The following is a 25,426-nucleotide window of genomic DNA, read 5'->3' as shown; positions in this document are numbered from 1 at the left end:
TCCGGATTCCAGGCACTCTCGGTGGCCAACGCGTGAAAATCAACAGCGTAGTCTGCCACACTACGTGAGTCCGGGCCGGGCCGCCTCTCTCCCGGATACCGGAGAATCAAACACCTTCCTCACCTCTGCCATGAAATCCTCCAGATGACGACAAATGTTGGATTGTTGCTCCCAAACTGCCGTAGCCCAGGAGAGCGCCCTTCCCGACATTAGTGTAATAAGATACGCTATCTTTGATCGGTCTGAAGGAAACGAAGATGGCTATAGCTCAAAAATAAGAGAGCACTGAGAAAGAAAACCCAGGTACCAGGATCCCCAGAATATCACTCAGAAGGTAAGCAGGGTTCTCGGGGAGCCGGGGTAGGCTGTACAAACTCACCACTAATAGGGAAAAAGTTGGGGGTTCTCAGAGGTGGCAGGATGCCTATGAGCTAACTCCCTGATTTTCTTCATAACAGCCTTAAACCCTTGGTCGTGGCATTCCGTCAGGGAATGAAGCCCTTCCAAAAGGTCCTGTAGTAACTCTTCATGCCTCCCAATGGTGGCTCCCTGCAGGGAGACAGTGTGGCAGAGCTGGTCCAAGTCTGCTGAGTCTGTCATGGCCAGTTCGTACTGTAAGGGCACAAGGCAAGACCCAGATGAAAATGGTTTGAGTCTTGATATTTATTAAACAACAGGTTTTCCTCTAGGATTTTGCCTGTGCTTAGCTCCATTTCGTTTATTTTTTATCCTGAAAAACTCCGCAGTCCTTAACGATTACAAGCACATCCATAACATGATACAGTCACCACTATGCTTGAAAATATGAAGAGTGGTACTCAGCAATGTGTTGTATTTGTCATGCCTGCTCCCGCTCTCGCTCTCTGGCACTCAAGGGTGGCAGGCTGCCCTTCATGACGCACACCTGTCACCATCATTACACGCAGCTGCGGAATACTGGACTCATGTGGACTCCATTTCTTTGTTGATTGCCCCAGTTATATCTGTCTGTTCCTCGGTTGGTTCTCCGTGTCATTGATGTCGTTATTTTTCCCCTGTCCAGACGCTGTTACTGTTCTGTTTCATGTCCATTGTTTGTTAAATGTTCACTCCCTGTACCACCTTCGATCCCCACAGAATGCTGACACCACTAAAGGAAGCATCAGGGAGTTTGGGATTTTTGTTTTGGTTAGTGACGTCGGGTCCGGGTGCCGTCGCCAATGAAACCGGAGGTGCCTCAGCTAGCTCGCCGGGCTTCCACGCCTTAGCTGGCTCGAGAGGTCTTCCTGCCTCGGTGTGCTCGTGAGGCGCCCACCCCATGTAATGCTTCAGCCAGCCCATGAGGCTCCCACGCCTCAGCCGGCTCATCAGGCCCCCAGGCCTCAGCCGGCTCATCAGGCTCCCACACCTCAGCCGGCTCGTCAGGCTCCCACACCTCAACCGGCTCGCCAGGCTCCCACGCCTCTGCCAGCTTGTCGGGCTTCTAAACCTCAGCCAGCTTGTCCAGCGCCCATGCCTCGGCCATTTAAAACAGCCCCAGACCATTATTCCTCCTCCACCAAACTTACAGTTGACACTATGCATTGGGGCATGTAGCGTTCTCTTGGCATCCGCCAAACACAGATTCGTCTGTCAAAATGCCAGATGGTGAAGCATTATTCATCACTCCAGAGAATGTGTTTCCACTGCTCTAAAGTCCAATGGTGGCGAGCTTTACACCTCTCCAGTCGACGCTTGGCATTGCGCATGTTGATCTTAGACTTGTGTGCAGCTGCTTGGCAATGGAAACCCATTTCATGAAGCTTCTGAATAATAGTTATTGTGCTGACGTTGTTTCCAGAGGCAGTTTGGTACTCGGCAGTGAGTGCTGCAACCGAGGAAAGACAATTTTCACGCTCCATGTACTTCAACATTCGGTGGTCCAGTTCTGTGAGCTTGTGTGGCTTACCACTTAATTTGACAAATTGACCTATTGGAAAGGTGGCATCCTATGACGGTGCCACGTTGAAAGTCACTGAGCTCTTCAGTAAGGCCATTCTACTGCCAATGTTTGTCTACAGATATTGTATGGCTGTGTGCTCGATTTTACATACTTGTCAGCAACGGGTGTGGCTGAAATAGCCAAATCCACTAATTTGAAGGGGTTTCCACATGCTTTTGTGTATATATAGTGTATATCCTGATTGCCTAGTCACGTTAACCCTACCTACATGGACAAATGACCTCGACTAACATCATGGGAAAATCAAAAGAAATCAGCCAAGACCTAAGAAAAAAAATTGTAGACCTACACAAGTCTGGTTCATCCTTGGGAGCAATTTCCAAACGCCTGAAGGTACCACGTTCATCTGTACAAACAATAGTACGCAAATATGGGACCACCACCTGTGTGGTCCCATGGGAACACCATGGGACCACACAGCCGTCACACCGCTCAGGAAGGAGACACATTCTGTCTCCTAGAGATGAACATACTTTGCTGCGAAAAGTGCAAATCAATCCCAGAACAACAGCAAAGGACCTTGTGAAGATGCTGGAGAAAACAGGTACAAAAGTATCTATATCCACAGTAAAACGAGTCCTATATCAACATAACCTGAAAGGCCACTCAGCAAGGAAGAAGCCACTGCTCCAAAACCGCCATAAAAAAGCCAGACTACAGTTTGCAACTGCACATGGGGACAAAGATCATACTTTTTGGAGAAATGTCCTCTGGTCTGATGAATCAAATATAGAACTGTTTGGCCATAATGACCATCGTTATATTTGGAGGAAAAAAGGGGGAGGCTTGCAAGCCGAAGAACACCATCCCAACCGTGAAGCACGGGGGGGGGGGGGGGGCAGCATCATGTTGTGGGGGTGCTTTGCTGCAGGAGGGACTGGTGCACTTCACAAAATAGATGGCATCATGAGGGAGGAAAAGTATGTGGATATATTGAAGCAACATCTCAAGACATCAGTCAGGAAGTTAAAGCTTGGTCGCAAATGGGTCTTCCAAATGGACAATGACCCCAAGCATTCTTCCAAAGTTGTGGCAAAATGGCTTAAGGAAGTCAAGGTATTGGAGTGGCCATCACAAAGCCCTGACCTCAGTCCTATAGAACATTTGTGGGCAGAACTGAAAAAGCATGTGCGAGCAAGGAGGCCTACAAACCTGACTCAGTTACACCAGCTCTGTCAGGAGGAATGGGCCAAAATTCACCCAACTTATTGTGGAAAGCTTGTGGAAGGCTACCCAAAACGTTTGACCTAAGTTAAACAATTTAAAGGCAATGCTACCAAATACTAATTGAGTGTACGTAAACTTCTGACCCACTAGGAATGTGATGAAAGAAATAAAAGCTGAAATAAATCATTCTCTCTACTATTATTCTGACATTTCACATTCTTAAAATAAAGTGGTGATCCTAACTGACCTAAGACAGGGAATCTTTACTAGGATTAAATGTCAGGTATTGTGAAAAACTGAGTTTAAATGTATTTGGCTAAGGTGTATGTAAACTTCCGACTTAAACTTTTAGCCTCATTATTGTTATTTTCTTGTGTTACTATTTCTTTTTTTATTCAGCAAATATTTTTCTCACTTTTTAATTCTGCATTTTTGGGAATGGGCTCGTAAGTAAGCATTTCATGGTAAAGTCTACATCTGTTATATTCAGCACATGTGACCAATACAATTTCATTTGATTTGATTGCTGAGCACAGCACTCATTCCAGTAAGCTGCAGCATTACAGGATAATGAATTAGCCTCTGTCATAAAGATTGGTGTACATGACCTTGCTGATGGTGGGAATGGCTTGTCTCATTATTGAATGTCAATTTGCTGGACGGCTTTGATATCCGTCCATCATGATGAATTACACCTCATAGCACAACAAACTGCGTTTAATACTATTACAGAAATATATTTTTATTTCCTTAAACATGCAGACATCATTGTGTAAAAGCCAAACATTTTGGAATTACCCACAATCCCCTAAAAACAGAGACAAGTGGCACTATTAAGTACTCATAGCTTGCAAAAACTTTAGAATTCTATGAGTACAACACAGCTCAATAAATCAAGTGTTTTTTACTCAACATGTCTGACTGCTATTTCATTTTATTATTTCAAGTATTACACAATGGAATCAAGTAAGAACTACTGATTTAATATATGTTACATTGACTTTAAAATAATAATAATCATCATCATTTGTAAAAATCTATAATTTTAGATTAGCAGAACACACGTAAATAAAGTTATATTTACTCAATAATCTAATATTTGTTAAGAACTCAAAAACATGAAGTGATAGAACACCTGATTGACTAGTGAGTATCACTTATATGATGTGAGTTCTACAGGCAGTTGGATATGTTTGAGTAACCACTACTCAATTGCTTTAATGAGTAGGGCAATTACTTTTTATAATGTGTATGTGTGTGATAATTATTGTGTTATTGATCAAAATGAGACTAATTAATACAAGTTTCCTGTGCTCCTCTTTTAGTACTGATTTTATAATCTAGCAAATATTTAAGTGCAACAATTAAAATGATCAAACAATATAATTCCTCCTAAGACCTAGTAGTTATACACTTCTGTACACATGATTAATGCTGTTATGGTGATTAAAGTCCTTCAGATACAACCAGCCTGCAGCAGAGGCAAGAGAGCATGAAGCTAGTTGTGTTTGGATTATGTAGCATGAGCTGCTATAGAAATCTGGCAGGGCAATGGGTTAAAATAAATTGTCCCAACTCTCTAAATATATGGCTCTGGAACAGACTATATTATGTTGTCCCAACTCTCTAAATATATGGCTCACATATGGCTCTGGAAAATACTTTAATAAATCTACTATTAAATAATCCACAATCTCCAAATCTATAATCTATTGTAGATTATGCCTACTATACCATACACCTATGCAATACTATAATATAATATACTAATATACTACTATACTATACAATGCAATACTATACTATAATATACTATAATACAGTATACTGTACTGTACTATACAATATAATGCCATACCATACTGTACTGCACTGTACTATAACATACTATAATATAATATACTGTAGTATACTGTACTGTACTGTACTATAAAATAAAATATTATACTGTACTGTAACATACTCTACTATATTGTACTGTACTGTACAATACAATACAATATTATACTTTACTTTACTGTACTACGAGATACTATAATATAATAAACTATACTATATAGGCTACTATACTATATACTAAATATACCATAGATTAATCCCCATTCCAACAGTACCAATAAGATTATTTAGGATTACTAAAAGAGAGCTTGTTAGCATTCGATTTATACATCAAGCAGAATAGAAACAACTGTATCAATTTATCAAACAAAATCCTAGCATCCATGAAAGTATGTAATTGAGTATGTAATTGAACCCTGAAAAAATATTCAGCCCCAATTACCGAGAATATGAATAGTTTGCTCCTACATTTTGTTCACAGTTTATGTGCCTATCTGCCGATAATGAGGCTGTCTATTGTAAAAAAAGGTGATGAAAATGAGGGAATTCTAACACCTCTCATTGCTCGGGGCTTTAAGAATTAGTAGGTGTAAATCACAATGCATAAAGGTGATATGAATTAATTTTCCAGCTGGTAAAACACAGAACCGAAGGCCCAGCAGAGGCCCTACAAGCAATGTTTCATCGATCTACATTAATACAAGCTGAATATCAAACACTAGAACATCGAATAGAATAAAACGTAGAATGAAATTAGGGACAATTTGAGTATTAAGAACAATGGCCCTAAATGATTGACCACTCAGAGGCCATGTTCCATATATCACTGATTATACTATATTGATATACATGTTACAGAATAAGTACGGAATAAGCAAGCTATATAGTAGTCCATATTCTTTTTGTTCTGTTCCAGGGTAGGCTAATGGTCACCTATTGTCCAAATAAAACGCATACTGTAACGCATACGCTGTTCGATCAGGCTTCAGTAATGACTCGAAATAAACTCATAACTATTCTTGGCTCGCGCAAGACGTGTCTCTCTATTGCTCAAAGAAAGCCGTTTTAGTAAGGGGGTCATGTCGTGTTAGTAATAATAGCAGGGACGGGTTTTGACCTGTTGTTGGTTGATCGCTATGATAGTCTCTATAAGAGCTGTATGGACGGTGTCCTGACGTAATTCCAAAACAAGGTTCCTCACGTGTGTTTCCGCATATCGGAAACGGTCAATTGTTTGCACATAGCAACATATCCTCATATCATGTATGTCAGTAGTCGGAATTTTGAAAAAGCTTTTGTTTCTGACATACCTTTTCTGAAACTCTGCTGAAAGTATGCCTTATATATTTTCCGAAAGATTAGAATCAATTATATTTGTCATTCTCTAATTTTGCGGTTGTAAGTGTTGCATATGTCATTCGGTGTGTCCTGAAAGAAAAGCATATCTCACGCACAATAATATTTCTGGTGAAAAGTGTATTTTGAAGAGCACGATACGAACAGAGCGCGTTGTTTCATGTCGCTTTGAACTTGTCCTCGCATTTGACCATGCGCCAATCGCAACCTGCCCATTTTCGGCCTATATGCACAAGTCCAGACGGAGAATACATTGAAAAAGGATTGGCCCAAACGTAATAGGCCTACTGCCGTCTAAAGAACCTCCTTATGTTTTATGTTGTCGTCAAAAAGTAATCTAGGCTAATTGTTAATAACAACCCTATTATAGCCTATGTATAATTTAAGATATGCCTAATAATAAAGGCTATATATATAAAGATTTATAAACTATATACTTTATTTAAAATATATATTTTATTCATTTCACAAATATACGCTGATGCCTTGACGTGTAGCTAAGATTATTCAACTGCAGCTCGCAAAAAAATATAACAGCTGTTCTATAAAGGTGTAGACCAAATAACAAATAACAAATCGTCGTGTATCAAATTACTTTTCAAGTTCTGGGTCATTTAACCGATGTGTTTGTAGTTTGAAGTGATGACATGTCGACAATTATAGGATGTTGAAAATAGGTTAGAAAATGAACGCTTAGACATACTCGCACATAATAAATATCCGTAGATGTTTTTATTTTCCAAAGTCATCTGACCACACACAGAAAGTCCAAAAACCGTTCACTCTCAGGAGAAATGGGTTTAAAGAAAGAGGCCTACTTACAGTGCATTATTTCTAATCTATTTAAAACAAATGCAAATGTATATTCCACTACGAAGTGCTACATAACATTATATCTCAGGAATTGTAATGGTTGCTGAAATAAATGTAGTATTGAGGTACATTTGTTTTTCTTGTCATTCTTGTGGACAAGTTTTAATGTGCCTGCACTGTACTTTCGACATGGTCTCAATATAATTTATCAAATATTTGTCAAAGGCAAAAACAAACGTGGAATGAATTTAAAGTAAGTAACAAACTAGACAAAAACAGCCTTTTTTTAAATCCAGAGGAAACAAAACAAGGACAAAAGATGCATAGAATACCTTTTTTAGATTTGCATAAATACTTACAATTTAAATTGTCCAAACTATTCCAATGTGAGAATCAAAAACATATTTTAGGGTAACATGGCATCAGTATGATTAATTGTCTGTAGTGGTGGTTACCTACTTTTCAGTGGGACTGGTGTAAAGACTATAATTAAGACAAACAAAATCCTAAACAGAATCAGCAGGTTCCTCTATAGCTATCATACCAATGGCTTATTTCTTACCACAAACATATTGTGCATATTTAGCATTGTACAAATACACATCAACAAACTGAAAACGCTAAAACAATAATGATGTTTTGTTAAATGTGAGTAAGGACAACCTAAAGTTCAGGTAGACAATAGAGTGGCAAACTGTATTGAACAATTCCTCCAAGTCAAACAGTCTCTCTTCAGTAGTTTGTGCTACTACGGCAAGCAACATAGACCAAATGCAGATGTCCACCACGTTTACAGCAGCCGGAGCTGTGTAATAACATGATAAACTTGGGTCAAAAACCCTTCAGCTACAAAATGTCAGATCTGTCTCTTTAACAATCAAACAAGAGTTCTTCTGTCCAACACGAAGAAGTCATTCTGATCGTTTTCATTAAAGTTGTTCATCTGTTTGATCAACAACAGGTGGTGTCAAAGGTCAAATCAAATCAGGTGTTCAGAGGAGCACACAGACTGCCCATATTCAGACACAAGTCAGTCAGCAGTTGGTTAGTGTGCGTTCATGTTGAATGATTTATGACGGTTCAATCAAGGTGACAACGACGTACGTCAGTCCTCTGAGATGACATCGATGTCCTCGGGGCTACTGCCCTGGTGCGTAGCCACCCTCCAGCGGCTGACGTGCTGGCTTCCTTTCCTCTTCTGCTGCGACTCAGGTGACTCTTCCTCCAGCTTCTGTCTCTTGTGCTTCGTCCTCCTGTTCTGGAACCAAACCTTTACCTGGGAGAGAAAGGAGAGACATCACGTTTAGTACTGGAAGAAACAATGGTAAAATATACAAGTGTGCTTGCTGTAAAAACTACTACAACTCGTTCTTCCTCTTCCATGAAATACTTTGAGAGAGCTGAAGCAAGCACACACATTTTCTTCAGTAAATTTACCTTTTCTAGTTATAGAATAATAATGCAAAGGGTCTGCATGTATCTCCCCTATGATTTTTAAGCGAAGCTTTTTTCAAAGTGTCATAGCAACAATGATTTTTGCCAAGACAATATTTCACAGGGGTGTAAAACTGTTACTGCTCCCATTTTCTTTCTATAACACTGCCAAACATTGCCTTGCCTAAGGCTTCACATACTGTCGTTCTTTACAGCTTTTTGCCATGCAAAGAGCATCATATTTTTATATTAATTTTCAGGCATTGTCTGGTTGTCATTTTTATATCCTATTTACAAGCTTGATTCAATTATTGGCCTAATTCTTTTGAAATTAAAAGTTCAGCACATCGCAATACTGTATTCCCAATGCATAATATATTGCATGAGATGATTGCGAAGCCTGAATTGCTGTTGGTTAGCAGCGTGTTTCTGATGTGATTAGAGAAATTAGGTCATAAATAATAATTGTGAAATGAACTACATGATTTATTGGCATCACCTTGCCCATCCCCATAACTTCTGTAGGACAAACATCTTGTGGTTGAGAAACCTGGTTTTGCTATATGTTGGTGGAGAGGGTGTTGTGGAGTTCTGACTAAGAGTCTACTCATATCCGTTTCAGTGCTCTGGAATGCAGCCATGCCTTAAAGGCTCTGCATGGTAAATCCGACTTCTGCAGTGTCCGTACAGCATTTACTGTAAAACGGCCTCTGAAGTCAGGGCAGTGCTGTTGTGAAGGATGTTGTCAAGGAAGTGAGTTTGTGTTTATACAGGACCTGCCGCCCTCACATACCGTCAAGCAATCATATCAATGCGGAGCTATACAGAGCCCTTCACATTGTTAAAAGATTTGGGAGGTGCACGGCGATGCGGTACGGAGCTCAATCTGGCCTCCGCAAGCCTCGTGGCTCCGTAAATGCGTCACACCCACCATACAGAGCCTTCAACCACATTTTTGTATCAAGCATAAATTGGCTTTTAACCCCTAGGGGTTTAGAGTGCGTTAAAAACCATGTTAAGGGTGCGTTCAAGATTGCTGTGCCCCCTCACACTCACCTGTGTCTCAGTGAGGCAGAGACCGCTGGCGAGCTGCTTCCGCTCTGCTCCCACCACATAGTGGTTCTTCTCAAAGGCCCTCTCCAGCCTGAGGAGCTGTGAGGGGGAGAAGGCTGTCCGGATGCGCTTCGGCTTGCGGGAGAAAGGCCCATGAAGGAGCAGGTTCTCTGGGCTGCTGTCCTCACCTGGAGAGAGGAGAGGAGGGAGAGGAAGTGGAGGGTTAGACTTAGGGTTGACAGACAGGAATGACACCGTCGCAGCTCTTGTTGTATGTGTAAATAGATAAGCTAGAGTACACTAACTGTTGTACACCAACTGTTGTACACTAACTGTTGTACACCAACTGTTGTACACCAACTGTTGTACACTAACTGTTGTACACTAACTGTTGTACACCAACTGTTGTACACTAACTGTTGTACACTAACTGTTGTACACCAACTGTTGTACACTAACTGTTGTACACTAACTGTTGTACACCAACTGTTGTACACTAACTGTTGTACACTAACTGTTGTACACCAACTGTTGTACACTAACTGTTGTACACTAACTGTTGTACACCAACTGTTGTACACTAACTGTTGTACACTAACTGTTGTACAACTCAGCAAACTGATACTAATAGTTTGTTCGTAGGCTATGGTGTTGTTTTGTGATTAATAGCTGGTCCAATTACACCTCAAAAAGAGGGCAAAGCACTGACAAAGGAGGGCATCAGTGTTGAAACACATTGCATGTTGCTCTCTAGGTCACTATCAGCCATATCAATGTGCCCGATGTGCTTCTTCACTTGACTCATCATTCATGACACTTTCCCATAACGTGAGTAATTGATTCATGTACATGTAAAAGTTACTAATGTTAGGTTGTGATATCATCCTCCATTTCACAATGCCACCACGCCTCATTCCACATGCTTGTTCTAGTGTGTCGACGGATTTATCGTTAAGCAGATGATATACTGTATGCATTACACATCACGTTTGAATGTCATCACATTTAGGAAACGGTAGTGTTGCATGACATCACAGTTAGGAAATAGCAGCGTTGAATAACATCACAGTTAGGAAATAGCAGCGTTGAATGTCGTCACAGTTAGGAAATAGCAGCGTCGCAAAATGTACATAGTGACATGTTGGTTCAGCCACCATGGACAACATCCATCTCCAGAACAATCTGAACTGGTGACAGATAAACGGACTGGGACTTTCAACAACGAGCCTTTTGTTTACACACACACACACACACACACACACACACACACACACACACACACACACACACACACACACACACACACACACACACACACACACACACACACACACACACACACACACACACACAGAGAGAGAGAGAGAGATAGAGATAGAGATACATTTGAAAGAAGAAACACCTCCCTGATTTATCATGGTCATGACCAATATTCCCTCTAATAGCTCCTCCCCCTGGGACTACTGGCAGAATATATATGATCGAAATCAATGCAATATAAGCCCCTTTCAATGCAACATACTGAATCCAAACTAACTATGCTAGACTTAGTATGCAAAACTAAACTATGCAAGACTTAGTATGCAAAACTAACTATGCAAGACTTAGTATGCAAAACTAACTATGCAAGAGACTTTGTTGTATGATTTTATTGCAGTGACACGCATGACTCAGCCCGTACTCTACACAGATTGGTGCAGCATAACCAATCAGAGCTATAGTAGGCCTATATGCAAATAGACCATTGCCATATATAGATTTGTGCCATTTACTTTGAACTGGACTGTGTTTACAGCATGAGCGGTTATGAGTAGATGTGCTTGTTTTGAGATCAAAGGGAGAGCTGCATGTAGCCATGTGTGCACATTTTGTTCATATCCTTTGCTGGTTAGTGAGTTAATAGCCCAGTTACATATCATGTGTAGTCAGCAATGGGGGAGTGATTGCTTCCTACAAAATGTGTACATTTCTAGACATCTTTGAAAAGCCAGCCAGGTAAAGACCTTTTTGTCTTAAAGGGGCAGTGTTGTATTTTGAGACAGGCTTGAATAAGCTAAGTAGCCAATAGGCAGAGGGTAGCACAATTTGTCTGATTCTCTGTAATAATGGTATGGGAATAATGATGCAATTTATTTTGTAGAGTGGTTTCTTCCATCAAACAACACAACATTTTCAGTCACCTCCTTGTCTAAAGGACAAGTGAATAAACAGGTTAATGTCAAGCCCTGGATGTTTTTTTCAGAAGTCTCATGGAATGTAGGCCAACATCGAACACCACACATTGGCTGCTACTGTAGTCTGAATGACAGAACAGCTATTTCCATGTTAAAATGTTATGGGATGTGTTTTCTCCATTGTTTTTGATGGTAGGTCACTCTGGTAGGCCTACATTAGAATCAAATAGCCACAGTAGCCTACTTGACCACTGTTAACATTAACTTAAGAGGGTACAGCCTCAGTGTTCACAGTACACGCGCGCTGAAAGTTGCACAGAACTTTCACAACATTCAAGTTTCTGCTCAGCAGACCTGAAATTTGCTCAGTGCTGGGAATTTTTTGTTGTTGAGGGAACATTGGTTACGGCCCATCGAGAACACACAGAGGGCCTGTATAAGCATATGTCTATTGTGAGAGAAACGTATCTTTGCTATTTAGATCAAAGTGTTTAAAAATAAGATACTTTAATTAGGACATTGCGTTGTTGTGCAAAACGTAACAAAGACATGAATCACATGTATTGCTTTTTAATAGTACTGTAATTTAAAGTGAGTTTTTAATAGTACTGTAATTTAAAGTGAGTTTTTAATAGTACTGTAATTTAAAGTGAGTTTTTCCATAAAGCTGTGTGAACACTTCTCATAGGCTAGACTCAATAAAAACCTTCAGAACTAGATTGTCTAGTTTCAATACTGATTCCCATTATTTCATTCAGAACTAGAGGGGTATTCTACCACTGTAGACGACAGGTTCATTCAGAACTAGAGGGGTATTCTACCACTGTAGACGACAGGTTCATTCAGAACTAGAGGGGTATTCTACCACTGTAGACGACAGGTTCATTCAGAACTAGAGGGGTATTCTACCACTGTAGACGACAGGTTCATTCAGAACTAGAGGGGTATTCTACCACTGTGGACGACAGGTTCATTCAGAACTAGAGGGGTATTCTACCACTGTGGACGACAGGTTCATTCAGAACTAGAGGGGTATTCTACCACTGTAGACGACAGGTTCATTCAGAACTAGAGGGGTATTCTACCACTGTAGATGACAGGTTCATTCAGAACTAGAGGGGTATTCTACCACTGTGGACGACAGGTTCATTCAGAACTAGAGGGGTATTCTACCACTGTAGACGACAGGTTCATTCAGAACTAGAGGGGTATTCTACCACTGTGGACGACAGGTTCATTCAGAACTAGAGGGGTATTCTACCACTGTAGATGACAGGTTCATTCAGAACTAGAGGGGTATTCTACCACTGTAGACGACAGGTTCATTCAGAACTAGAGGGGTATTCTACCACTGTGGACGACAGGTTCATTCAGAACTAGAGGGGTATTCTACCACTGTAGACGACAGGTTCATTCAGAACTAGAGGGGTATTCTACCACTGTAGACGACAGGTTCATTCAGAACTAGAGGGGTATTCTACCACTGTAGACGACAGGTTCATTCAGAACTAGAGGGGTATTCTACCACTGTGGACGACAGGTTCATTCAGAACTAGAGGGGTATTCTACCACTGTGGACGACAGGTTCATTCAGAACTAGAGGGGTATTCTACCACTGTAGACGACAGGTTCATTCAGAACTAGAGGGGTATTCTACCACTGTAGACGACAGGTTCATTCAGAACTAGAGGGGTATTCTACCACTGTGGACGACAGGTTCATTCAGAACTAGAGGGGTATTCTACCACTGTAGAGCAGTTCAGGGACTTCACCTCTCTATATTGTGACATTAAGCTCATTTGTATACATGTAGGGCCTTTAGTGTATTCAACGCTGAGCATGAAACCTAAGCGTTCAGTAACGCCTCATATGACATCATACGTAAATATCTCGGGCTGGAAAAATGCAAAAAACAATTGTTGTGAAGACGAAGTCTTGTGCAATTAAGCAAATTGAATCGTATGAACATACCTGACTTCATTCAACACAGGGCAATAGTAAAATGTCCTTGTCTTTCAGTTTCATTGTGTACATGACTTTCTTCTCGCCACAGGCCCAACATCTGCCCTCCCAGGATTAGGGTTCGTTTATTAAAATGACACATAAAAAAAACTACATATTTTACATAAGCAAATCCATCAATAAATTATTTGACCGCCACATGAAAAGGTTGTGCCTGGCTTGAAAAGAACCTTGCAGCACAAATATAACCTCAAACACGTGTACGCAAAAGTCGGTTACAGCTCGGCAGTTGAGGGACAGTGTGTGTGGGATGCATCGAAAGCTGTGAGCAATGAGGAGTCTGTCAAACCAAATGAATTGAATCAGCGACAGTAGGGCTACAGTGTCCAGCCACATTCATTCACATGCAAAACATGGACCGAAGATGGAGCATCCATGAAAGGAGATGGATACAGAGAAGCCATCAAACTGACCGTGACCTTGGACTAGCAAATACTGATGCTATGGTATACAAGCTTTGAAATCAACCAAAATGTGTACTGAATATAAGACTAAATGTACTATGGAAATACCTTGTTGTGATATTGCTATGATGAAACATTGTGTCTACAATTTTTTTTGTTAAATGATAATGTCATGCTAATATAAACCTAGTTAGAAACTGACCTGATACTCTCTACTCCAGATAGTTAAATGAGTTCAATGAAAGCACTGTCTGTGGAAACAACCATGTGTTTCTTCCCTAGCATAACATATGTGTTTATGGTCAACTCTGCATATCTTCTCTAGCAGGTCTGATATGACCGGCTGCACTACTCACAGACAACGGTTCTGAGTTACACATTGAGAGGTTGTGAAGAGTTTGATAGAGTCTGACATCAATTCCAGTTCATCTAGAAGCAGTCTTTCTTATTATTTTATTTAAACTAGGCAAGTCAGTTAAAAACAAATTCTTATTTAAAATGATGGCCAACCAAAAGGCAAAAGGCCTCCTGCGGGGACAGGGGGTTGGGAAATAAAATACAAAATATAGGACAAAAAAAAACACACATCACGACAAGAGAGAGAACACAACACTACATAAAGAGAGACCTAAAACAACAACATAGCAAGGCAGCAACACAGCATGGTAGCAACACAATATAACAACATGGAAGCAACACATTATTTGCAGGTAGCACCTGGTAATAGCACCTGGTAATAGCACCTGGTAACAGCACCTGGTAATAGCACCTGGTAATAGCACCTGGTAATAGCACCTGGTAATAGCACCTGGTAATAGCACCTGGTAATAGCACCTGGTAACAGCACCTGGTAATAGCACCTGGTAATAGCACCTGGTAATAGCACCTGGTAACAGCACCTGGTAACAGCACCTGGTAATAGCACCTGGTAATAGCACCTGGTAATAGCACCTGGTAACAGCACCTGGTAATAGCACCTGGTAATAGCACCTGGTAATAGCACCTGGTAATAGCACCTGGTAACAGCACCTGGTAATAGCACCTGGTAATAGCACCTGGTAACAGCACCTGGTAATAGCACCTGGTAACAGCACCTGGTAATAGCACCTGGTAATAGCACCTGGTAACAGCACCTGGTAATAGCAAATGGTAATAGTAGCTAATAGTAGGTTTCCTCGGCTTATATGGGTATTGGTGGCTTTTTACAAGACAAAAAAGAAGAAAAAAAGTGACTACACCTTCTACTCAAAACAATGCTATAACAATGTTTTCCACCCATGCACAGATTAATATACACTGAGTGGACAAAACATTAAGAACACCATCCTATTGAGCTGCACCCCTCCCCTTATGTCCAGAGAACTAGCCTCAATTCCTTAGGGCATGGACTCTACAAGGTGTAGAAAGCGTTCCACAGGGATGCTGGCCCATATTAACTTAAATGCTTCCCACAGCTGTGTTAAATTGGCTGGATGTCCTTTGGGTGTTGAACCATTGTTGATACACAAAGGAAACTGTTGAGCGTGAAAAACCCAGCAGTGTTGCAGTTCTTGATACAAACCGGTGTGCTTGGCACCTACTACCATACCCTGTTCAAAGGTACTTCAATCTTTTGTCTTGCCCATTCACCCTCTGAACGGCACACATAAACAATCCATGTCTCAGTTGTCTAAACAAGCTTGAAAAATCCTTCTTTACCCTGTCTCCTCCCCTTCATCTACATGGATTGAAGTGGATTTAACAAGTGACATCAATAAGGGTTCACCTGGTCAGTCTGTCAGGGGTCTCCAGTAGCTCACCGCCCACCTATGAGTAGCTTGCCAAACAATTCTGAAAGTACATGTAATTTTTGTGTGTTCCACCGCATACTGTCATTAACAAATCTCACAAGCATCAGACAGTGCAAGCTCCCAGCTACTATCTAATTGACCCAACATTGACATTATCCCACCCCTGGTTAGCCACTATTGACTTAAAAAAGACAAACCTAACACCATATCTGCCAATTAAATTCCAGCCATATTGCCCCTGTCGGTCTGTGTAGTGCGCCCGTTTGTCTATCACTCCGTGTGTGGCCATTTCATGTGAAAACCATCTAGTGGGCTTGTAGAAATAATTTCCCCAAAACGGTCTCAATTAAATGTTAACTGCAAAGTAGTCTTACCTGGCAGAAGTATATCACGGGTAGGTATATCATTTGTGTCTATTATTTGTTATTTGCTAACTTTGGCATTAGAACCATCACTCGACCGGCAAATTATATCGCACATTCCTCACTCGCTAGATGCGCAATTAAAGAGCCAGACGCGCAATTAAAGGGGAATTACACTCATAAATCCTAATATGTTCTTCAGGGCCTAAAAAAATGCTCTTCTGATGTGATTTCACTATTGACATGGACTCAGAACATCCAATTTCGTTGTTTCTCTATGAACAATTGTAATTTTGAGAGTGAAAAACAATAGTAATGAAAAACCAGGACAAATTAAACAGAAAACAGAATTTGGGAAAATATAAAGCAGAATTTGTGGAAAAAAACAGATTTTATAGGGCCCACCTTAGAGTTGTTTATTAACCCTTATTTTACCAGGTATATTGGCAAGAAAACATAGTGCACTATTTTCTCTTGTACACTAAGGACCTGGGGAAGAGCTGCAGAGGATAAGAGAAGATTGTGCTTATATAATGGCTAGAAAAAACATGTGTAGCTCGCGACATGCTATTTGAACGTTAGCTAGCAGGACAGAATTCAAGGGCAGATTAGCCACTTGTCGCCTGATGCTCACAAGGCACTCTGATCTCTTTCCATGCTGGTTCTGGCTGGTGGTTTAGCCACTCAGATAGACAGTCAGACTGGCATCATCTGTCGTATGGCGTTAGTGGCGTAACCTCCACTCAAATCCCTCTGGAGAAGACTGAGACTGGGGAAAGAACTCACCAGGCTGAACCCTAATGCTCAGTAGGAGTGCTGATCTAGGATCAGTTTAGCCTTATAGATCATAATAAATATAATAATATGTACTGGGCAACATGATCCTAAATCAACACTCCGACTCTGAGACTCTTTGTGAATACTAACCCTAAACTGTAAGGGTGGCTCAGCCCCAGCCACAGAGGGAATACCCTCCAGGGGATGAGCCTTCAACACTTTGGCCTGTACTCAGCGGGTGGGGGAACATGGGGGAACATGCCTCCAACATGACTACCAGGGAGCAGATGGCAGCGCCAGCCAGAGAACTGTGTTCATCACCAGTAACACCAGTCCCCTGGCACCAACAAGACTGGTCTTGTCAGCAGTGAGCTACACACTGGGTAGTGGTGGGGGCCAATTTCTCATTCTAACCCTAGATGGATGAATATGGAGGCAGTCGGATGGATGATGATAAATAAGAGGGAAGGATGGTGGTAAATAAGGGGGAAGGATGGTGGTAAATAAGAGGGAAGGATGGTGGTAAATAAGGGGGAAGGATGGTGGTAAATAAGGGGGAAGGATGGTGGTAAATAAGGGGGAAGGATGGTGGTAAATAAGGGGGAAGGATGGTGGTAAATAAGAGGGAAGGATGGTGGTAAATAAGGGGGAAGGATGGTGGTAAATAAGGGGGAAGGATGGTGGTAAATAAGAGGGAAGGATGGTGGTAAATAAGGGGGAAGGATGGTGGTAAATAAGGGGGAAGGATGGTGGTAAATAAGAGGGAAGGATGGTGGTAAATAAGGGGGAAGGATGGTGGTAAATAAGGGGGAAGGATGGTGGTAAATAAGGGGGAAGGATGGTGGTAAATAAGGGGGAGGGTGGTGGTAAATAAGGGGGAGGGTGGTGGTAAATAAGGGGGAAGGATGGTGGTAAATAAGGGGGAAGGATGGTGGTAAATAAGGGGGAAGGATGGTGGTAAATAAGGGGGAAGGATGGTGGTAAATAAGGGGGAGGGTGGTGGTAAATAAGGGGGAGGGTGGTGGTAAATAAGGGGGAAGGATGGTGGTAAATAAGGGGGAAGGATGGTGGTAAATAAGGGGGAAGGATGGTGGTAAATAAGGGGGAAGGATGGTGGTAAATAAGGGGGAAGGATGGTGGTAAATAAGGGGGAGGGTGGTGGTAAATAAGGGGGAAGGATGGTGGTAAATAAGGGGGAAGGATGGTGGTAAATAAGGGGGAAGGATGGTGGTAAATAAGGGGGAAGGATGGTGGTAAATAAGGGGGAAGGATGGTGGTAAATAAGGGGGAAGGATGGTGGTAAATAAGGGGGAGGATGGTGGTAAATAAGGGGGAAGGATGGTGGTAAATAAGGGGGAAGGATGGTGGTAAATAAGGGGGAAGATGGTGAGGATGGTCTATTTCCATATAAAGTAGGGAGAGGATCTTGGTAAATAAGGGGGAGGATGGTCTATTTCCATATAAAGTAGTCGAAGGATGGTCTATTTCCATATAAAGTAGGGTAGGATGGTCTATTTCTATATAAAGCAGGGAAGGATGGTCTATTTCCATATAAAGTAGGGGAGGATGGTCTATTTCCATATAAAGTGGGGGAAGGATGGTCAATTTCCATATAAAGTAGGGGAAGGATGGTCTATTTCTATATAAAGTAGGGGGAAGGATGGTCTATTTCCATATAAAGTAGGGGAAGGATGGTCTATTTCTATATAAAGTAGGGGGAAGGATGGTCTATTTCCATATAAAGTAGGGGAAGGATGGTCTATTTCCATATAAAGTAGGGGAAGGATGGTCTATTTCCATATAAAGTAGGGGTAGGATGGTCTATTTCCATATAAAGTAGGGGAAGGATGGTCTATTTCCATATAAAGTATACGTATAGAGAAATAATAGTTTTTGCTTTCTCTTTGAATATGAAAAGGAAACTATCAATACAAAAATTATAATCTACTAAATTAGGATTATGCAAATAATGATAACGTTTTATCCTCCTCATGCAGTCCATCTTTATCTGACTGTGGTTGATTGATTGATTGATTGATTGTTTGTTTTTCTGTCTGGTTATAAACAAAAGGACTAAACGACAAGAAGAAGAGAAATATTCTATGAACTATCTAATATGTTTGGAAAATAATCTTTACAATGCACTGTTATCCTATAAATTAACTTCCAACATGTATCTCCTGGCATTCAACACCTCTGAATGAATAAAAATGTGTCAAAACAAACCTCCAGACCATCAGACCATGAGATGTGTGAATTTTACTGTCTGCCTTCCTTCCTGGTAATAACAATCCCATAACAATCCCATACACACTGAAATGCACCCCAACGGCTACACACTGAAATGCACTGAAATGCACCCCAAAGGCTACACAGTGAAATGCACCCCAACGGCTACACAATGAAATGCACCCCAAAGGATACACACCAAAATGCACTGAAATGCACCCCAAAGGCTACACACTGAAATGCACCCCAACGGCTACACACTGAAATGCACCCCAACTGCTACACACTGAAATGTACCCCAAAGGCTACACACTGAAATGCACCCCAAAGGCTACACACTGAAATGTACCCCAAAGGCTACACACCAAAATGCACTGAAATGCACCCCAAAGGCTACACACTGAAATGCACTGAAATGCACCCCAAAGGCTACACACTGAAATGCACCCCAACGGCTACACACTGAAATGTGCCCCAAAGGCTACACACTGAAATGCACCCCAAAGGCTACACACTGAAATGTACCCCAAAGGCTACTCACCGAAATGCACTGAAATGCACCCCAAAGGCTACACACTGAAATGCACCCCAAAGGCTACACACTGAAATGCACTGAAATGCACCCCAAAGGCTACACACTGAAATGCACCCCAACGGCTACACACTGAAATGTGCCCCAAAGGCTACACACTGAAATGCACCCCAAAGGCTACACACTGAAATGTACCCCAAAGGCTACTCACCGAAATGCACTGAAATGCACCCCAAAGGCTACACACTGAAATGTACCCCAAAGGCTACACACTGAAATGCACCCCAAAGGCTACACACTGAAATGTACCCCAAAGGCTACACACTGAAATGTACCCCAAAGGCTACACTCTGAAATGCACTGAAATGCACCCCAAAGGCTACACACTGAAATGCAACCCAAAGGCTACACACTGAAATGCAACCCAAAGGCTACACACTGAAATGTACCCCAAAGGCTACACACTGAAATGTACCCCAAAGGCTACACACTGAAATGCACTGAGATCCACATCAAAGGCTACACACTGAAATGTACCCCAAAGGCTTCACACCGAAATGCACTGAAATGCACCCCAAAGGCTACACACTGAAATGCACCACAAAGGTTACACACTGAAATGTACCCCAAAGGCTACACACCAAAATGCACTGAAATGCACCCCAAAGGCTACACACTGAAATGCACCCCAAAGGCTACACACTGAAATGCACTGAAATGCATCCCAAAGGCTACACACTGAAATGCACCACAAAGGCTACACACTGAAATGCTCCCCAAAGGCTACACACTGAAATGTACCCCAAAGGCTACACACTGAAATGCACTGAAATGCACCCCAAAGACTACACACTGAAATGTACCCCAAAGGCTACACACCGAAATGCACCCCAAAGGCTACACACTGAAATGCACCCCAACGGCTACACACTGAAATGCACCCCAAAGGCTACACACTGAAAGGCAACCCAAAGGCTACACACTGAAATGTACCCCAAAGGCTACACACTGAAATGCACTGAAATGCACCCCAAAGGCTACATACTGAAATGTACCCCAAAGGCTACACACTGAAATGCACTGAAATGCACCCAAAAGCCTACACACTGAAAGGCACCCCAAAGGCTACACACTGAAATGTACCCCAAAGGCTACACACTGAAATGCACTGAAATGCACCCAAAAGCCTACACACTGAAATGCACCCCAAAGGCTGCACACTGAAATGCACCCCAAAGGCTACACACCGAAATGCACTGAAATGCACCCCAAAGACTACACACTGAAATGTACCCCAAAGGCTACACACCGAAATGCACCCCAACGGCTACACACTGAAATGCACCCCAAAGGCTACACACTGAAATGTACCCCAAAGGCTACACACCCGAAATGCACTGAAATGCACTCCAAAGGCTACACACTGAAATGCACCCCAATATAAGTAAGTGCTCAAATGTGTAGGACCTAAGATCCTGTTATACTGTGCTGTTCTCAATCTCTCTCTCTCTCTTTCTCTCTCTCTCTCTCTCTCTAAACCTCTCAGGAAGTGGGGGAGTAAGAAATAAAATCAATCTCCCATCCATCCATCCATCCATCCATCCATCCATCCATCTCTAACAGTAAGTGACAGTCATGATGGCTAATCCTCTCCTCTCAATCCTCTGGTCTGTAGTTAGCATTGTCTAAACACTAGTTTTCATGGTTATTGGACACCATCAGTGAGTGGATCTGCTGTGTCTGTAAACAAAGACACTTTATCTGAGCTCCTGATCTGAGCAACAGTGACAACAACCTCTGACTCCCACTGATTACCTGACTGAGGTACACCCTGAAGGTTACCTGGTAAAGAGGAGGAGTGCTGATCTAGGATCAGATTCCCCCCTTTGTCCTTATAATCTTATTCATTAATGATCTAAAAGGCTAAACTGATCCCAGATCAGCACTTCTACTCTGAGACACTGTGAATACGGCCCTGGGCTGGCTGGTCAGAGTGTAACATACCTGAGAGCACACCTGATGTGGCTAACCACTGTTGTCCACTGAGTCAACGAGATGAGCATTGAAAGTTATTGATCTGTCTGGTTTAACAAATTGCTTTGTTTTTGAAGACCACCCAGCATCAGTTAGTAAGGATGTTCACCATTTCTTGCATATATGCACTGCAAATAGCTTGAATGAGAAGATTTAAGGTTTTGGTCACTGAATATTGAGATTTTCCAATATTCCATTTCTCTCATGGCTTTGTTTGGTTGCTAAAGCTGGTCCATTTTCAAATAGTTATTGTCTTATCAGAAATGGGCAGCCTTTAAATCTAAAGTAGAACACAAAGCAAATGAATTGAATTAAATAGTATTATTATTTTTGTTATTATTTGTTTATTGCTTATTATTGCTGTTTTTATTTGTAATAATACTATAATATTATTATAAACTAATAATACTACAATATTCCTGTCTCTTGTTACTTGTCATTAAAATAACTTTCATATTAAATAATTATTAGTTCATTATATCTACATTTTTGAGAAACAAAAATCTTTATAATCAGTGGTGTAAAGTACTTAAGTAAAAGTACCATTTCAGTATTTTTAGGGAGCGTTATCTGTACTTTACTATTTATATTTTTGACTAATTTTACTTCACTACATCCCTAAAGAAAATCATGTACATTTTACTCCATACATTTTCCCTGACAACCAGAAGTACTCGTTACATTTCGAATGCTTTGCAGGACAGGAAAATAGTCTAATTCACAGACTTATCAAGAGAACATCCCTGGTCATCCCTAATGCCTCTGATCTGGTGGACTCACTAAACACAAAGGCTTCGTTTGTAAATTATGTCTGAGTGTTGGAGTGTGCCCCCTGGCTATCCGTACATTTAAAAAACAAGAAAATCGTTCCGTCTAGTTTGCTTAATAGAAGGTACGTGAAATGATTTATACTTTTACTTTTGATACATAAGCATATTTAATATATTTAAAACAAAATACTTTTAGACTTTTACTCAAGTCGTATGTTACTGGGTGACTTTTACTTTTACTTGAGTCATTTTCTGTTAAGGTATCTATACTTTTACTCAAATATGACAATTGGTTACTTTTTCCATCACTGCTGATAATTAACTTTCTGAATAATGCAAAACCTAAAACGAATGGGTAGGCAAAAGGGAGAAAAAAATGTCATTATAGGCCTATTTGTTAGATAAATATTGTTCTTATTTTATATTATTTTATTTGTATAATTGCATAGAGCTTACAAATTTAAATCACAATTAATTGACCCTAGTATTATTATTCAACATATTAGACTATTGATCTCCTAACAACTTTTTGGGAACATACATTATAAGAAAGTGCAATGATTTTGATGTGCATTTTAAATGAATAAAAATAAACAATATAGTCTACTTGAATTAAAACATATTAATGTTCCAAAATTAAACTATTGAAATGTTCTAGGTTTTTAAAAAGTTGTTTTAAGCTACGGGCGGGTGAAAATCCTGGGTGCGATGTTTTACGTTTATTTAAATGCATCCATTCTCTGAAATGTACCAATAATGCATAGACCTAACTTAAAAAGAAAAAATACTTCAAATATAAATAGTGAAAGCTATAGTTGGATGTTGAAACTTTTTACTCTCCGAACAGATTTCAGTAGTTTTAATAATTTGTTTTTGTTGCGTTACCCTTTTTAATACATGATTTGTATCCTGAATAAAATACCATCCCTAACCATGTTACATGTTCAGGGATCAATCAGGACATTCCTTCCATCAGTCAACTAGAGTTCTCATTTCTGATGCGCACACTTGTTGTAATTTAGCTCGTGCATAATATGTCCCTATATGTTCCTTCATAAATCATGCAAGGATATGCCCAAACATATGATATTATTGAAAATAACTTTGTTAATATTCATTAAATTAAAGAATTTGTTCGCTTACCTTGGAACCTGTGCCCGAGATATCTGTTTCGAAGAACCCACGGGTAGAAATTCAACGTGTCTCTCTGATGCGGGTTGAAGAAAGGCTGCGATGGAAGCTGGAGAGGATGCAGGGGCAGACCGGAGTTCCCTGTGTGTGTACCCGGGTCAGGGAACATCATGTCTGGACTGCCGTATAAAGTCCTGCCGGAGTTCTGGTAACAACTCCCAAAGGGCGCCGGGTGAATTGATTCCACGAACCTCAACGCTGTGGGTCTGATCGGTTCGTCCCCGTTAGTCGAAGAGTTCACGTCTTTCCCAACAAGGGATTCGATGGTAAAACATTTCTTACTATGTTGATACATGATCAAAAATAGGCTATAGTTTATATATTTCTAATAATATATTCAATAACACTTATAAAACAGGTGATGCAAAATAAAACCTCACAACAGCAGTAGTAGAACAGTTCCCGGGAAATCCATAACTCGCAGTCCCTTGCGCCTGCAAATCGTGTTGCCTGTATCCGTGGACCCCTGGAAGCGGGTTGCCTGTAGTGCAAGTTCACTTGTCTCAGAACCTTGTCTTCAGTAGGTTATCGACCGGATTTCTCTGCTTTAACAATCTGCCAAAAAATCTCGTTTCGGTTCTAGATACCACTGCAGCGTCAGATTTATTAGTCTGTGATTATGTTTATGACAGTCTGGCTCTTGTCTCAGTCTCATCACTCCTGGAAAGAAATGTTGTACTGTGCTGTATTAGGAGCCAGGATCAGTAGGCTAAGCCTTGACAAAAAGCCTGTCACTCGTCAGACTCAATACCTGCCCTCCACTGTCGCTGACATAGGTGTGGTGGGCATGCGCAGATAGGACCGTGTAGTCTAGCACAACAGCCATTTTGTAAATCTAAATGAGTGGCTTCTGCTTTATTGAAATTACTTGTGACTAATAGCCTATCGATATGCGTTTATTTCAATGTTGCAAAGTGATATTATATTAAATCAGAAGAAACATAATATGAAGGATTTTCTTGTTAATGATTTAGTAATTATAACTTACTTATAACAAGTTTATTATGCCCTATGTCGTCGTGTCATCCCCCAAATGGTCCCTAAAATCTATGAAATTAGCATCCTAATAGAAAACAATAGAAAAGGTTTTCACACATAATAATTCTGGTAATGTATCCTTACAGCCCATAGCTGACAGTTGCACCTGTATGTTGATTGATCAATTTAATTCTAGGTCAAAGATCAGATTAGTCCAAACCTTTAAAGCCACTTCTATCAATTTAAACATGATAATTCTAGGGATTAGCTACAAAATATCTCTGAGGTTTACTATGATTTGTTTATATTTATCAAGGTATCCAAAACAACTGTGGACTAAAAGTATTTTAAAGTGCATTCGGGAAAGTATTCAGACCCTTTCTCTTTTTCCACATTTTGTTATGTTACAGCCTTATTCTAAAATGGATGAAAAAAAATCCTCATCAATCTACACACAATATCCCATAAAATGACAAAGCAAAAACAGGTTTTTTGAAATACCTTATTTACATAAATATTC

At 40.8% G+C, this 25,426-nt stretch overlaps 1 protein-coding gene across 1 annotated transcript; it reads right to left on the bottom strand.

Annotated features, from left to right (window-relative positions):
• Positions 1 to 7,046: 7,046 nt before the first annotated feature.
• Positions 7,047 to 24,602, bottom strand: LOC115205713 (homeobox protein EMX1-like). Its single transcript, XM_029771975.1, has 3 exons — positions 23,881 to 24,602; positions 9,647 to 9,831; positions 7,047 to 8,432 (listed from the first exon to the last, which is right to left on the bottom strand). Exons 1-3 carry the CDS (start codon positions 24,221 to 24,223, stop codon positions 8,262 to 8,264), a joined length of 699 nt encoding a protein of 232 aa, XP_029627835.1. The 5' UTR covers positions 24,224 to 24,602; the 3' UTR covers positions 7,047 to 8,261.
• Positions 24,603 to 25,426: the final 824 nt, after the last annotated feature.

Source organism: Salmo trutta, chromosome 13, assembly GCF_901001165.1.
Source record: "Salmo trutta chromosome 13, fSalTru1.1, whole genome shotgun sequence".
Lineage (NCBI taxonomy): Eukaryota > Metazoa > Chordata > Actinopteri > Salmoniformes > Salmonidae > Salmo > Salmo trutta.
Note: the sequence above shows the minus strand (reverse complement) of the source record. Positions and strands in the feature narration are given on the sequence as shown.

Coding starts and splice junctions, on each gene's coding strand:
- LOC115205713 (XM_029771975.1), bottom strand. CDS start 24,223: ATGTATCAACATAGTAAGAAATGTTTTACCATCGAATCCCTTGTTGGG. Junction 9,832..23,880: donor TCTCGGGCACAGGTTCCAAG/GTAAGCGAACAA, acceptor TCCTCTCTCCAG/GTGAGGACAGCAGCCCAGAG. Junction 8,433..9,646: donor TCTGCCTCACTGAGACACAG/GTGAGTGTGAGG, acceptor TTTCTCTCCCAG/GTAAAGGTTTGGTTCCAGAA.